Source organism: Sapajus apella, unplaced genomic scaffold (genome assembly GCF_009761245.1).
Source record: "Sapajus apella isolate SASKATOON/1434 unplaced genomic scaffold, GSC_monkey_1.0 scaffold18, whole genome shotgun sequence".
NCBI lineage: Eukaryota > Metazoa > Chordata > Mammalia > Primates > Cebidae > Sapajus > Sapajus apella.
In genome coordinates, this window is record NW_022436958.1 from 28,335,725 (window position 1) to 28,353,095 (window position 17,371).

Sequence of the window (17,371 nt, forward strand, 5' to 3'; positions counted from 1 at the left end):
TCCTTCCTGAACTATTAGTGGATTATATTACAGATCTATAGTGTGGCATACCAATGTTTCAATACGTATGTCTTTCAAGTGTAAGAGAGACTTTGGAAAGTTATCTTATCCTTTTTTCTTGAGTCCAACAAGGTTACTGCTATAACACACTAGACATACTATTTAGATTATTTGCATGGCCTCTAAAAAGTAGCTATCACATTTCCTTTAATAGTACTGGATGTTTAATATCCTTTACTAACAGTAAATTAATCCTATATAAACGAATTCCTATTTGTTACAATTTAAGTCTATTTTATCTTGCCTTTTCTCACCAAAAATGAGGAAGAGTTCATCACCATTTTTCATTACTACTCAGATCAGAAAAGCAATAAAAAATGGCCGACTTAATGTGTCCCACACTATGATATGGTTTGCAAAGATACAATGCCAAGGAAATGATTCCTTTTCTCAAGAATTCATTCTTGGAGGCATACAGTCAAACTTAAAAAAACAAGTTGTGATCAATTTATAACAGGACAAAAAAGATCAAACAGAATTTAGGACTAGAAGAAGCTTTAAGTATCTAGAGCTGTCTCCTTAGAGTAATCTCCTTTACAGCACCCCTGAAATGCTTGACCTACCTTGGTAGGATTTGGAGCAGAATTACAGGCTGAAGCAAGAGCATGTAAAACAGCAAAGAGATAAGAACAGGAACGATATCTATGGAGGGTAAAGAGAAGATAGTCTGAATGACTAGTGACACTGTGCAAAATAACAGTGAAGCAAGAGTTGGAAATGACAGGAGAGGGTCACACGCTGAGGTATCATAAAGAAGTCATCTCTCTAAGCTGGGCTGCCTGGATATGCAACACTTCCCATATGTCACATACTGCCAAGACTTTGCTAATAATTTAATGGTGGTATTAATAACAGAAGTTGTAATGTCTCTCCAAATATTATCTTATTTAAAATCCATTTTTACAGATGCCTCTATGATGTAATTGTGAGAGTGAAAAATCACTTAGTGAGGCAGCCAGTAAGATTTATTAAGGGTAGACAGCCTTTTCAGTGCTTTTATGAATTGAAACGGTTCGATTACATTTTTGTCAGTTGTACATTTGTGTCTGTATGTGTGTGTGTGCATGCAGAATGAAGAGCAAGAGAAGGGAATGGTATAGACACCATTCCTCTGCTGAGTATTTGCTATCGTGGCAGAGATTTTGATTTAGTTCTGTCTTCCTGTCATAGCAGCTAGAAAGGAAACTCAAGTTTCAAGTACGAAAGACAGAAGTTGTGCAGGTGAAGTGACTCAGACCGCCTACAGGCAGTTTACTAGAAACCACGTGAGAATGCACCATCTGTTCTTACTGATCTAGAGATCAGATTTGAACCTAAGTACTGGGCAGAAGCTAAAATGATGCCATTTCCTGCATCTAACAATAGCCAGTACAGTTTTGAAGGGCTCTTACATTAAAAAAAAAAATAGTTCAGTCTATTTCTCCTTTGTAGTCAAGGTAGAGAACTGGCCTGTGAGATGTATGTGTGTAAGGGAGAGGAGTGCTAGTTGTAAAGGACATGCACAGTGCTGGACATTTCCCTCTTCTGTTTCGCTGTGTGGTCAGTTCCTTATCTCTGGAACTGGCTTAGGGTAAGCCCTGGCCTGCCTCAAGAAGCCTGCGGATTACTGAATGTATTTAAAGCTCTGTAGATATTTCACTTTGCACATTAGACTCTTTCACATGGTGCACTGCACAAACAGCCTCTAGGAACAGATTCTACGACTGAGCCCTTTTCAGTGTGGTCCCTGAAAGACCCACTGTGAAGCAGGATCATGTTTTACTGCTAACTGGTATGGTGGAGTTTTAGCTGATAGCATAAAGGATTCCTGACAGGCCATGTTATCCAATTTTACACCAAAAGAATGAATTCTCTCTTGGCTAGTCTTTCTCTACAAATCCAGGTGGAATATATAATGCAATTTAGAGCTGGCTTTGACAATAAAATATATTTATATGTAAATAACATTCTATATATTTATGTGATTACTTATATGTTAAATATAGTTGTAAATATATACATCCACATATATAAATATATAAATAAAGTATATCTATAAAGCTAAAAGTTTCAGCTAAATTTTGGTTCTCCATGGAATATAAGATATTTTAGTTTTTGAAAAATAACAAAACGAGTTAGAATCCATAGAGCACTGTAGAATCTACAGTGTCTTTAATACATGTTGACTGATAAAACATCTAAGGAAAAAGACAGTTTTGTAAAACATGTTTTAGACCTTGGTATTTAATTTCTTTGTAAGAATGCCTTAAAGGCAGCAACTTTAGTTTGGCTATTGCTAAAGGCTTACAGTCACTTTGGAATGCAGTTGCATAAACATTTGTGCTCATGGTAATATAATTCAAACCGCCGAACCTAATTTTCAAACCCAACTTTTGAAAAATTGTCTTGTAAACATCTGAATTTAAATTCATCTTTAAACTCTGACATTTTAAAGTCAGAAAAGAAAAATTTACAAGTTATACCATTTGTCATGCCCTTGGAAATTTGCCAAACTGCAGTATTTATAAATCTTCCTAAATTAAATGTGGCAGAGAGACCAGCTGGGTAAAGTGTTGGGAAGAAACTGTGCTTACCTCTCTAGTCACAAAGCATTCCATAGGGTATGTCAAAATGACAGTGACGCCATAACAAAACCTTCCAAATGTTACCAGGTCATCATTTCTGCAGTAATTTTCAAATAAATCTCCTAGATAATAATATAAAATAAGTTTATTTACTAGATACTAAGTGTTTGAGGTAACTGTCTAATAATTGAAATATTAGGTATTAACAGTCACGCATCGCATAATGGTCCACATATATGATTACAATGCTGTATTTTTACTGTTTTTTTCTATGTTTAGATACACAAATAGCATTGCATTACAGTTGCCTACAGAACTGAGGACAGAAACATGCTGTACAGGTTTATAGTTTAGGAGCAATAAGCTATGTTATATAGCCTAGGTGTGTAATAGGTGCAACCATCTAGGTTTGTGTAAGTACACTCTGTGATGTTTGCACAATGAGGAAATCACCTAAGAATGCATTTCCCAGAATGTTTCCCTGTCATTAAGTGACACATGACTTATAAGCGAATCTCCATAAACTTCATTTCATTTAGTTAAGTGAATAGATAACTGGGTCTAAATATAAGTTTTTGAATTCAATAACCATGTAGTTATTCACTGATTTAAACCAGTACATGCTCCACATGAACATAAATCCATCACCATTGGTTTTTCTGTTATTATTTGTTTTTGGTAGATTTGCTGCAAATTTTTTTATTGAATTCTGAAAAATACTTTATCCATTGTCTTCTTACATCAGAATCAACTCCCTAAATTCTTGGACACTGGCTTTATAAATTGGCTTCTGGTCTTTGTTTCTGGTGAGTAAGTGACTTCATCATTTTTTAAAAAGTCTGTTAAAATAAACAAATTTCCTTTTGAAATGCTATTCTTAGATCAAGAACAATCCTGAAAGGAAGAGTAGACCAGCACATCTGGGGAGCTGAATTTCCTGTGTATCATGCTATAGGGTTTCATCGCAACCTTGGGGCCATGAAAGAAATTTCATACATACGTTGCCTTTCATGGCATTGCATGAGCCCAAGCGTAAATGCATTGATTCAAAACTGTGAAAATATGACAATTTCCCAGAAAGAACTTTAAATTTAATAAGTTTCAGACTAGAAGATGGACTAAATATACCTTGAAATAATTCTTATTTAGAGACTATATTTCTCAGCTGTCTGTGAAGAAATAAAGGGATCTAATTAGGGCACAGATGTCACGTATCAAAAAACAATTACCTACAACTGCACAGTAGTCCATGGAATAAATAAAAATAATTAAAAAACAAACAATGACTAATGGTGAAACAGAGTATTTGGGCTTGTTTATTTTCTGACTGTAACACGCTTAAATGTTAAAATTGTGGTTACTTTTAAAAATTATACTTAATTGAAAATTAGATAAAAGTCACTCCATACTATAACATTTAAAAAGAAGAAAAACTCTAATACCTCTGTATTGTTTTTTCATTACAAAGCTGAATACCCTAAATAATTTGCCTCTTCCCAAGATGTATTTTAAGTGACTGTCTCCCCTCCCCCCATCAACTAGAACAAATGTACATTACTTTAGAACCTCCCTTTTGGGTAGGAGGGCATTAAAACTCAAAGTAAAGGTGGCAGAAACCTGCTTCAAGGTCGATTGAAAAGATTCCAGTTCTCTAAGAAAAAAGGATGGAAGTTCCCTGTTCACTAACCACTAAAAAAATGAGCCATAGTATCTTTTCAAACGTCACTGGAAATGTCAAGGAGAATCCAGAGTTCCCACTGCCTCACAAGTTGAAATTTATCTACTGAAAGAGGCTAGAAAAGAAAAACACAATTTGTACAAATTAGACTAGATTTGCCCAAGGAGAAGTGGCCTGGAGAAACAATGTCAGCTTATGGCAGCTTGAATCTGAATGTATTTTAAAGAATTAAAATACTAGGGGGAAATCAACATCAAACACCTGTCAGCTTTGTTTTATAAAGATTTAATTTTATATGAGCCATTACACTGACAAAAACTCCAGGAAGATTGACTAACAAAAAAGATTTATGTCTCATAGAAAAGGCATTTAAAAACCAAGGTCCTGTAAAGACCAGAGCCCATAGGTCATTTGGCTTGGTAAACTATGTAGCAATAGCGATACATGGCAATGTTTTGGAGCACCATTCTTATCAGAACTTTCAAGGTCACTTTGTTACTGCACTCTAGTGGCACATGAATGTATTATATTTTTGGCTGCATTGGAATTTTGTCAGTCATTATTTTTTGAAGCCATCTTTCTTCATTTTAAGAAATATTTGCCCAAAATCATAATGATCTGTAACCTCTGTTCAAAACAAGGCAGCCTTCCTCCCAAGAGCACCCAAGTGTTTTCAGAAAACTAAGCTAAGAAGAGCTAGAGGCAAAGAGACAAATTTCAGAGGGTCATGATTGACCAAAATAGGGGAGGCAGAAAGAGAATGGAAAGAAAACTGAACCTGAGAGTCAGAAGACTTGTTTTCTAGTTTGTCACCAGACAGCACATGAGCAAGTTACTTCATCTCTTTGTGTTTTAATCAGGGAGTAAAACTAGTTATTCCACTTCCCTTCAAGGGGTTGTCTGAAGGTCAATGAGATAATAGACCTGCAAGAGCTATGAAATATGTAAATCACAGCCCATTGCTGGACTGCCCTGATTATTACACTACATCAATGATTGAATGTAAGAGCTGAGGGAAGTAGAAGGGAGGACTGCTCAGTTGTTGGGCCTGCTGGGTGAATGCAAAAACAGAGAAATATCTTTGGAAGGAGGAAGAAAAGGTCTGGTTTACAGGGAAACATGATGTTTTGTGATTAAGACAAATATAGAACAATTGAGTAGAAATGTCCTACAGGCAGCAGGTTGGCGACAAAAAGAAAAGTCCGGGTTAGAATTAAAACAATGAAAGCATCTGGAAAATTTGTTGAGAAAAGAGCAAACAATATGCTTGAGACCATTATCTGGGTGGCATGGAACAGAGTGGAGTGGGGGATTAGAGAGGGTAGATAAAAAGAAAAGAAAGAAAAAAATTAACAGAGAGAAAGAATAACAATGATAATATAGTAATGTTCTTTCCTCTAAGGGAGGAAAATTTGAGCAAAGAAAGGAAGTTCAGTATTGTTAAGTGATTCAGAGAGATTAAAGAGAATCCAAATCGAGAAGATTATTTGCTCTGAAGATTGGGAGGCCACTGGTACCTTTGAAAATGAAGCTGCCCTGGAGAAAAGCCAAAAATCAAGTGTTGGGAAGTGACAGTGTGGAAGGAGAGGGTATGGGCTGCAGAACTAAACTGAGGAGTTTAAAAAGGTAAAAATTAGCAAACCAACAGCAGGGAGGCAGGAGGGTAGAGAGAAGGAGTGGAAGAGAGTAATCTTTGAAATAGAACACTGGGCATACCTGTACCAATAAGCAGAACATTGGGTATACCTGTACCAATGCACATGAATACTAAAATATACCATAACTGAATCTCTCATTTTACCTTGGGTGAAGCCCGTAAATGTCAAGTATCCACATGTAGCAAAGACTATACAGATAAATACAGAAATCACGATGGACATACGGATAAGGCGGGACCACTTAGCTACTGTGGGTTCTTCTAAAGAACTGTAAACTAAGAAGCAGTTATGGTGGCAAATAAATGCTGCAATACAAAAAAAGAGAGCATTATTAAAGCAAGCACTAGGGTTTTCTTTCTAGTTCTGAAATTCAAAGACATGTGCTACTTTAGATGTCAATGAAATGAAGTTTAAATATATGAATTTATTAATATGTCAGAAAATAATTTTTCTAATAACTCTAAAAATGAGACCATTCATTCACATCAGGCTTATATGATCTTTTCATTTCACTCTTGATATAAACCAGGCCAGTCCAACCTTCTCTCTCATTTTCCTTTTCCTAATGACCCTTCCCATCTTAAGGAAAATCTAAATACCATAATTTTCATTCCGTGGCTTCCTTTGCCATCTGGGACATAATAAAGTAGATTTAGACATCTGGCCAATTTATAATACTTTGTGTGCAAGGTTTGAAGAAGTCCATAACACTTGCTAGCCTTCCAAGTTAAGAAACAAGATGACTGTAATGAGTTTTCTGCATAAGAAATGGATTTCTCCAAATTGAAGCAAATTTTAGTGATGAGTGAGAAAAGTTTGAGCCTAATTTTATATTGGCACAAACTAGATCATATGCTGCTAATAGGAAATCTACAACTTAGGACATCTGCTATCCAGACATAAATATGAAACACAGCACTTTTTTCATGGAACAGACAACTCCATATTAAGAAAGGGCCTTCGAAACCATATACTTACCAAAAGACATAACCCCGACCGCTTGAATGGCATTGGGCTTTGCAAATACCCAAGCATCTTCTGTTTTTGGTCTAGAAGAAGAATCAGTTAACTTGATAAATGGTTAAATAAATTCAAGCATCAGTATATCAGATAACAAGAAATGGTATTACAAATATAAACTGAGTGTCCTCAAGCCAGAAATTAATAAGGGGCTCCCATTTATCTTGTGTAATCATAAATAAATTTCCCAGGAGCATAATCATTATCTCTTAACTCCAGTCCTCTAAAATGTACATCAATACTTGGAGAGATTCTATTTTTACATATGTAAAATATCCAGACTATGTAGTTGTGAATTTGTTTATTTGGTCATCAATTTAATAGCAAGCACTTATTATGCACTCACTAGTTGAGAGACTTTTTGAGGCAGATATAAAAATTAATAACACCCAATTATTGCTGTTGATTCCCCTCTTTTTTCAGGCTTAACCTACCCAGGAAGAATTTCATCAGCACTACAATTTATTGAGGGAGGGAAACATGAACTAATACTAATTGTGGTTGTACTATCTTTTGGAAACTCTACTGTGTTATCTCATTTAATTTTCACAATAACACAAGTATTATTATCACCATTTAACACATGGTGAAAATCAAGCTCTGGGTGGTGATATAACTTGCCAAGCTTTCGCGGATAATGAGTGAAGAAGTTGAGATTTATCTTCTTGGTTTATTCATTCCCATATTTTTTTCTGTGCTGAACCAACAGACAGTGGCCTCAAATTCCCACCTGTAGATGTATTTCTCAAGGGAATTTTGGAACTATTTGCACTTTAAACAGTTTGAAACAGACTACATCCTAGTGGAATGAAAATATTTGGTATTGGCAGTGATAAGTCTACCTGACTAACACACCCTGCGTCATGATGAACAGCAAAGGCTCTAAGGTCAGTTAGCCTCCATTGTTCTTCTGGCCTTCTTCCTGAAGGATGGCAGTATATAGGCCGGGGGCAAGAGGTGGTGAGGTGTATCAGGGTTTATCGATAATAGAATAGGCTCCTCTAGAGGGATAGAAAGCACTGCCAAGTCCTTTGAGTTTTAAGCGGTCGCTTGCAGTATTCTGGCGAATGGTTTTTTGATTAGCTGTGTGATTTTAGGCAGGTTACAGGACTTCAATTTCCACATCTATAAATTGAGGATAATTGTAGTGTCTAATTCATTAAGTTACTGTGTAGATTGAGATAAAATATGTAAAGCTTCTGGAAGAGAGTTTATCACAGAGCACATGTTCAATAAACAATCATTAGTATTAATATTATTATCCAGTGTTATTAATGACGGTAGCAAAAAAGTCTAAAAATATGGTCAACTTTCCTGGGAAGGGAAGGCTGGAGTGAGACTCAAAGTAATGCATGAAAAAAAGAACTGGGAAATTCCTAGGAAGCGTGAAAAGGCACTGGGCGTTTTCAATAAAAAAGAGAAATTCTAAAGCTGAAGACCCGTCTCTTTCATAAGTTTGTTTATTCATTCTCTATGTAAAGAAGGTACACACGAAAAATTCTTGTTTGTTTTCCACACTTTGTGGAATTTACGCATTATATCATCTTTTTCCCACATATGAAATGAGCAGTTATAGACACAAAGAAACTTTACAGAAAGGCTGGCCTGCAAGGGAGGCCCTGGATTATTACGAGACTTGCTCCAATTCCCAGTTTTTGGAGTGGGAGCTACTGCCACCTGCTGCCTCCACTACTCTAAATGCAGTCGACATTAAAAGCAGCATACCTGTTAAATTCCAATGTTAACGTGAAAAAATATATATTTTGTACATGATCCTTAGAAAATGATTTAGATCAGGCAGCACTAACAGTTGTAGAAACTTGAAGATTCTCTAACTTTGCAATATGTTTTAAATGGTATGCTTTCCCTCTACGGTTTTTGCACTTGGAAAATATTCATCCCTGTTCCCCAACCCCAGTACAGATTGTGGTGGTGTCCTACTTTTTAAATCTTATATTAGTAATAAAATGTAGAAGTTTCATTTTCATTTTTTTCCCTTCCATTTAAATCTTTCCCCGGGTCCATATGGTTCCTTAAGTGCATTCCCGGAGTGTGAAACAATACCTAGAGATAATTTTGGATTTTCTCTGTTCATCTTAATGATGATGATTTTATAAGACGGAAAGTGCCAAAAAAGATGTTACAGATAGGAAAATGCATATGTCTAAATCTAGAGAAAGAGAAAGAAACAGATATTGAATATGGCTTTCCAATCATTTATAAAATAGCCTAGGATTGAGTTCCGGATACAACCAGTTGTACAGGAAAAAAAAAAAAAATGATAGAGAGAGAGAGGAAAGTGCTTGGGTATATTTTACGAGATTGCTGAAACTTTGATACTCAACCTGGATGAAAATATAAAGTTATAGATCTTTTGACTTTGAACTGTAAATGCTAAAATATGAAATGAAATATTTTCAAATGCCATCAAGCAATTTATAAGATAAGGAATCATGACTAAGAATTTTTTTCAATAAACGCAAAGGTAGTTTAATAACAAAATATTAATGTAATCAGTATTTATTAATAGCTGTGATATTGATAGATATTAGTGTAATTTACCACATTAACAGATTAATGAAGGAAAGAAGCTTATGACCATTTCAAAATTTATAGAAAAGCATATAACTCAGTATTCATTTTGAAAAACATGCTAAGCAAACTAATAATAAAATAGAACTTCCTTTATTGGATAAAGAATGTCCACCAAATCCTACAGCAAATGACATATTTAAAGTGAAAAGTTAGAAATATTATAATTAAGGATGAAACTAGAGAGGATGTTCAATATCACTGCATCCAGAATATATTATTGATATTCCTAGCAAATTCAATAAAATAAGTAAAAAGTTGTGTAATCATTGGAAAGATTGTGTAAATTATTTTTACACAATATAATTACATCTATGGAAAATTCAGGGAAATCTACTGACGAGCACTTGAAATTAATAAGAATATTCAGCAAGGTTACTGGATACAAGTTCAATATACACAAAAAATCAAGAGGGTTGGTGCACACAAATAACAACCAATTAAAATTTTTTTTTTTTAAGTGGCAATGACAACAAAAACACTAAATACTTTAAAAGATGTGGATGTTTTTAATGTCATGTTATACTTTTATTGAAAACCACAAATAAATGGAGAAATATACCATATCCATACACACGAATGGGAAGACTCAATATCATATAAACATCGATTTACCCCAAATTAATTTTTAAATTCAAGTAATAAAAAACAGAAAAAAAAAAAGAAATAAAAGAATAAAATACAATATTGAGGCTGGGCACGATGGAATTTGGGAGGCTGAGGCAGAAGGATCGCTTTGAGTTCAAGACTAGCCTGGGCAACACAGGGAAATCCAGGCTCTACAGAAAATAAAAACATTAGCCAGGCATGGTGGTGAGCCCCTATACACCCAGCTACTTGGGAAGCTGAGGTGGGAGAATCACTTGAACTTGGAAGTTTGAGGCTGCTGCAGTCAGCCATGATCACCCCACTGCACTCTAGTTTGGTCAATAGAGTAAGACCCTGCCTCAAAATAAATAAAGTAAAATAAATAAAGTATTGAGGGAGGAAAAGAAATTTAAAACTGAAAAAAACCCCAAACCATAATATTAAAAATTACAATAAAGTTAATAAAATCAACAGAAGGTAATTATAAAACATCTGTATAATAAAAAATTTTATATACACATTTAAAAATATAGAGGTAAACTAAAAACTGGAAGATGAGATTGGTCATGCATCCACAGTTGTCCCTTGGTATGTGGGAGGGATTGGTTCCAGGACTCCCTGTTAGATATCAAAAGCCATGGATGCTCAAGTCCCTGACATAAAAGGGTTTAATACTTGCATATAACCTAAGCATATCCTTCTATATACTTTAAATTATCTCTGGATTGCTTACAATATCTAATACAATGTAAATGCTATGTAAATAGTTGTCATATAATATTTTAAAATTTTAAATATAAAATAGCCTAGGATTATTGTATTTACTATTATTATTATATTGTTATTTTTAATTTTTTTCCAATATATTTGTCCCCAGTTGGTTGCATCTGCAGATGCAGAAGCTGTGAATACAGAGGGCTAACCAAGATCAAGAAGTAGTATTCAGTGTATTCTCAGTACTCTCCCCTTATCTGTAGGGTATATGCTCCAAGACATAGCCTTGGAACATATACCCTATCCTGCTATCCTATTTACAGCCTAATATACACCCTCCACCAAAATGAAATAACTTCCCTAAGGCAGAAAATATATTTTAAATAAAATTTTTAATTTTTTACTTAAACCTCCATGCAAATTAATCATCAAAATTTAAACTTGGACATCCAATGAAATGTATGGAGATGGGCCACATAAGTTTATCTTTTTTCTTTCCTGAGATCCCACTAAACTGCTACTAAAGAAATTTAAAAGAGGAATAAATTCATGAGGGAGAGAATAGTGTGAGAAGAGACATCTGAGGAGAAGACACTCTGTGAAAGGGAAACTGGATACTTCCTTGGTGACTATTGAGAGTAGATGTTGCAACCATGTAGATGGAGTTCATGATGAGAAAGAGATGATTCATTTTGCAAAACCCTGGCACGTGCAGGACTCAGAGATACCAGAAAGCTACAGAGGATGCTTCAACAAAAGGAGAAAGTAGAGAAAAATGGAAGGTCTGGGATCATGGATAGAGGGTATACAACACGCAAAGAGGGTAAAAGGAAGTCCTAGGAGGATCATGGGGAGCGAAGTGAGAAAGCGATCTGTGTAGAATGGAGGACAGGACAGAAGGCTCTGGGACAGAGGTTTTCAGAAGAAAATAATAAAACGAATGGATTATATGTTTGAGCATCTGGAAAAGAAGTAACAAAAACGATCAAATTCAAAAGCTAAACTAGACATCCAGGTAAACACAAAACCAAAATTAAGTGGTAACTGTAGGGAAAAGAAAGGAGAAGTGTACAAGAAGAGAAGCATAAACTTAATTTTAAAAGTTGTAGTATTCTCCATGTATGTAAGAAGAGGAAAGACAGCTTGAGAGAGCTAAATCTTCATCTACTGTAAGAGAAGATAACAGTGACACCAAAAAAGGCAGTTACAATCATATTACTTAGAAAGAGAAATGTGAATGCCAAAAGATAAGGCTTAAAAGGCTTGAAATTTAAAAAGGGGTTTGGTAGGAGGCTACTCTATTTCATTAAATAGAGTAGTATTCATTAAATACTCTATTTGAATACTCTATAAAATACTCTATTTTAATGAATAGAGTAGTATTCATTAAATACTCTATTTCATTAGCCATTTGTAACATTTGATTTTATACAATCAGGTTAATAAATTTTACTTCATTTTTGAGACAGCGTCTCACTCTAACCCCAGGCTGGAGAGCAGTGGTGTGATCATAGCTCACTGCAGCCTCAAACTCCTGGCTTCAAGAGATCCTCTAGCCTCTGACTCCCAAGTAAGCTAGGACTACAGGCACATGGCACCACACTTGGCTATTTAAAATTTTTTTTTTTTTTTTTTTTGTAGCGCTGGGAGTCTTGTTACCTTGTCAAGGCTAGTCTTGAACCCTTGGTCCCAAGAGATCCACCTTGCTTTGGCCTCCCACAGTGCTGGGATTACAGGTGTGAGCCACCTCTCCTAGTCTGTGAATGTATTCTTTTGAGAAAAATAAATGCATTGAATAAGTGCAAATAAAAGCAACATTGAAAAGAAGCAGGATTCCTTATAATATCTTAGAAAGTTTTAAAAAGATCTAGACAAATAATGAAGGCCACTATAAAATTTAGATCACTTTAACAGCAGTGTTTTGAAAATGATTCAAAATATTTTAATACTAACAAAAACAGGGACTGGCTTATAGCATTTTGTAGCCTTTGCACAGCATGCACTTTTAAAATTAATTGCTTCCCTTAACCTGGTAAATCTAAACAAATGCTTCATCATATATTTTTAAGAAACTGTTTGTGTTTATGGAGGTTGTGGCTGGAGATGGAGAGTGTTGGAGAGTTAAATTCATTTTGCAATATTGTCTCAGTTTGGATTCTTGCACTCTGAAATTGTATCCTAGTTTGAAAGACAAACTCTTATCTTTATAACAGGTGATTAACAATAAGGCAAGGTAGTAGGTAGCAAGTCCTATCAAAGGGAGTTCCAGTCTTCACAGACTGATAAAAAGGAGCATCAGAACTTAAACCTCTAGATCAGGAGGCTCAAAAAACATTGTGCCTCTCTATGGTACCTGCCCAACCTCTTTCAGCTAAACAGAGGCACTTTCAAATATACAATTCTGGCAGAGGCTGCTGCATTTTTGTTGTAAGAGCCTCTTCAGCCAGACACATCCGGGAGTTAAGAGCTCTGGAGGACACAAAACAGAGGCTCCATGTTGCCTGTCACACCGCAAGCTATTAATGACAAGCAGATCTGACCACTTCCCCCAGCTCCGGCAACCACCGAAAGCTCTGCCACTTTCTTACTCCCAGCTCACTTGTATGCTGATTATGTTCTGTACACAACCATGGTTTACACGAATATATAAAGCTGCTCAGGAAAATTGTTCTTAGAAATCACCCTGAACCATTAAAACTGATTTATTAAAACACACACACACACACACACACACACACACACACACACACACACACACATGAGAAAAGCATTCTAGGCTTGTGGATTGGAAGAATCAATATCATTAAAATGACTATATTAACCAAAGCAATCTACAAATTCAACACTATTACTATCCAACATCATTTTTCAAATTTAGAAAAAAACTATTCTGAAATTCATACGGAACAAAAAAAGTCCCATTAGCTAAAGCAACCCTGAGCAAAAAGAACAAAGCCAGAGGCATCACATTATCTGACTTCAAACTATACTATGAGGCTACACTAACTAAAGAAGCATCGTACTAGTGCACAAACAGACACAAAGACCAATGCAATGGAATAGAGAATCCAGAAATAAAGCCACACACCTACAACCATCTGGTCTTTGACAAAGTCGACAAAAATAAGCAATGGGGAGAGGATTCCCTATCCAGCAAGTGGTACTGAGATAACTAGCTAACCATATGCAGAAAAATGAAACTGGACCCCTACCTTTTGCCATATGCAAAAATTAACTCGAGGTGGATTAAAGATTTAAATGTAAGACCTCAAAATATAAAAATCCTGGAGAAAACTTAGGAAATACCCTTCCCCACATTGGCTTTGGTGAAGAGTTTATAGCTAATTCCTCAAAAGCAATCACAACAAAAACAAAAACTGACAAGTGGGACCTAATTAAATGAAAAAACTTCTGCACAGCAAAAAGAAACTATCAACAGACTAAACAGACAACCTACAGAATGGGAGAAGCTATTCACAAACTATGTATCTGACAAAGTTCCAGTATCCAGAATCTGTAAGAAACTTAATTCAACAAGCAAAAAATAAATAAGTCCAATAAAAGGTGGGCAAATGAAATGAACAGACATTTCTCAAAAGAAGACATACAAACAGCCAATAAGAAATACCTCTCAACGTCATAATTATCAGAGAAATGCAAATCAAAAACACAATGACATACCATCTCATATTAGTAGAAATGCCTATAATTAAAAAGTAAAAACAAACAAACAAACAAAACCAGATACTCCAGCCTGTGCCACATAACTGGGACCCCATCTCTACAAAAAATTTAAAAATTAGCTAGGTGTGGTGGCACACACCTGTAGTCCCAGCTACTCAGGGAGCTGAGGTAGGATGACTGCTTGAAGCCAGAAAGAAAGTCAAAGTTGCAGTGAGCCATGATTGCCCCACTGCATTCCAGCTTGGATGACAAAGCAAAACCCAGCCTCGAAAAACAAAAAATATCAGATATAGTGGGGCTGTGAAGAAAAGGGAACACTTATACACTGTTGGTGGGAATGTGAATTAGTTCAGCCACTGTGGAAAGCAGTTTGGGGATATTTCAAATACATTAAAATAGAACTACCATTCAACCAAGCAGTCCCATTACTGGGTACACACTCAGAGGAAAATAAATCACTTTACAAAAAAGTCACATGCACTTGTATGTTCATTGAAGCAGTATTCATAATAGCCAAGATGTAAAAATCAACCCAGGTGCCTATCAACAGTGGATTGCATAAAGAAAATGTGGTACATAAACACCATGGAATCCTATGCAGCCATAAAAAAGAATGAAATCACGTCCTTTGCAGCAACATGGATGCAGCTGGAGGCCATTATTCTTATCAAATTAATGCAGGAACTGAAAAGCAAATGCCACATGTTCTCATTTATAAGTAGGAGCTAAACATTGGGTACATGTGGATGTAAAGATGGGAACAACAGACTCTGGAACTGGGAACACAGAATAGTAGAGAGGGGAAAGAAGGAGGGGCGAAGGTTGAAAAACTACCTATTGGGTACTATGTTCACTATCATAGTAGTGACGGGATCATTTGTACAGGTGACTGGATCACTTGTACTCCAAACCTCAGTGTCATGCAACAAACCCATGTAACAAACCTACACATGTATCCCCTGAATCTAAAATAAAAGTTGAAACTATTTAAAAAGTATATATTCTATTAGATCAAATTTTTATTAAACCCAAATAAACTCTTCAAAAATAAATTTATTAAAAAGCTGATTTCTAGTTAAAATTTACATAAAACTTTATACTATTTTTTTTTGCTGAAATATAAATTTTTAGAATATGAATAATGTAGAAAGCTAGCATAGCTTGGCACCATAAACATCACAAATACTTCATTTTTGCCATTTGAGACACTAGTCTCATTTGAATCTCATTCTGTCACCTACTGGGTTGTCTCTCATTCCTCTGTGAACTCTAAAATTGGTATTAACTGTTTACTTCTAAGGGATTAGATTAAAAGGGCAGGGTATGGGTGGGAGGGGGCAGGATTTTACTTTTTTAATATAATGAATACTTGTCAGAATTATGGGTGTCTCTTTGGTTCCTTGTGCTTTTTCATAAAACAGGACTAAAATACCATGTAAATTTAAATTAAAAATAAACGTAATTTCAGATGTGATGTCCAGATAATTCTTTGTCATTGGGTTTCTGCTTGGACTGTGCCTCTCTTTACCTTATATGCAGTCCCTGTACAGTTTCGTCCATAACACCCTCCCCAAGATCCAGACTTGCATTTCCAAATGTTTGGGGGACTCCTATTCCTCTTCCCTCAAGGATCTCACAAAATAAGGATATAAAATATTGAAAATGTACTATATTTTTTTCCAAATCATCTTCCCCTCCTATCCTGATAAATAACTTAAAAGAAGGTAGACCCCTGTATGTGATTTTGCCATACCCGACGTTCAATTAAGCTGTAAGAGACCTCTGGAAAAGCTACGTGATATATTGTCTTAGTAGCCCCAATATCTAGAAGAGCGACTTACCCAGTAGGCATTTAATAAATGTAGTTTGCTGGCAGACTCTTCCATTTTCTTCCTTTGGCAGTGAGTTCTGGACCATCTACCCATATAGTTCTCTAAGCTGGAAACTTTGCCATCACCCTAAGTAACTCCTGTACTCTTAGTGCCTTCATTCAATCAGTTAGTAAGTTCTGATTTTACCAGCTTAAAATTACTTGAATTTCCCCTCCTCTTCACTACCAGTCTTATCCTCATATCATTTCCATTGGCAAATGGAATCCTTTTGCCTGGGTGCTTGGCTTGCTATAGATAGCCTCCTTCCAGGTCTTTACACTCCCATCTGTCCTTGCCTCCACTGCAAGAGAAGCTCAATTAAAACTGAGACTTGATCTAGTTACTCACCTGTTTAAGAACTTTCAATACCCCATCAACTAAAGAACAAATTCAAGTTTCTCACCACCACATGTAAAACTTTCCTTCATCTTGGTCGCTGCCAAACTCTCTAGGCTCATTTCCTTTTATATGCTGGCACAACTTTCAGCTCAGAATCACCAACATCCTAGTTACTTTCTAAATGCAGAAGCTATATAGCTTGTGGTGATGGGGAAGTCAGGATCAGTGGGTGCTATGGTTTGAATGTTTGCATTTCCTCTAAAATTCATGTTGAAACTTAATCCTCAGTGAAACAAAGTTAAAATGTGCGGACTTTAGGAAGTAATTAGGCCATTAGGGCAGAACCCTCATGGATAAAATTAGCATCCTTATAAAAGTGCTTGAGGAAGTGAATTCAGTCTCTTTTGGTTCTTCCATCCCTTCCTCCATGTGAGGATGTAGCATTTGTACCCTCCAGAGGAAGCAGAGTTCAAGGTGTCATCTTGGGAGCAGAGAGAGTAGCCCTTGCCAGACACCAAATGCCAGTGCCTTCATCTTGGACTCCCCAGCCTCCAGAACTGTGACAAACAAATTTCTGTTCTTTGTAAATTACCCAGTCTGTGG

The 17,371-nt window shown here is 35.9% G+C and overlaps 1 protein-coding gene across 4 annotated transcripts in view; it reads right to left on the minus strand.

Annotated features, from left to right (window-relative positions):
* Positions 1–17,371, minus strand: part of SLC38A11 (solute carrier family 38 member 11) — a 60,609-nt gene that overhangs the window by 13,589 nt on the left and 29,649 nt on the right. For 3 of the 4 annotated variants that reach the window (XM_032286582.1, XM_032286580.1, XM_032286583.1), the window contains 3 exons: positions 6,939–7,009; positions 6,104–6,265; positions 2,634–2,746 (listed from right to left, as the gene is read on the minus strand). In XM_032286582.1, coding sequence (XP_032142473.1) covers positions 2,634–2,746; positions 6,104–6,265; positions 6,939–7,009 — 346 coding nt within the window. The remainder of the gene's footprint in view (positions 1–2,633; positions 2,747–6,103; positions 6,266–6,938; positions 7,010–17,371) is intronic. The other variant, XM_032286581.1, reaches the window with a different exon arrangement.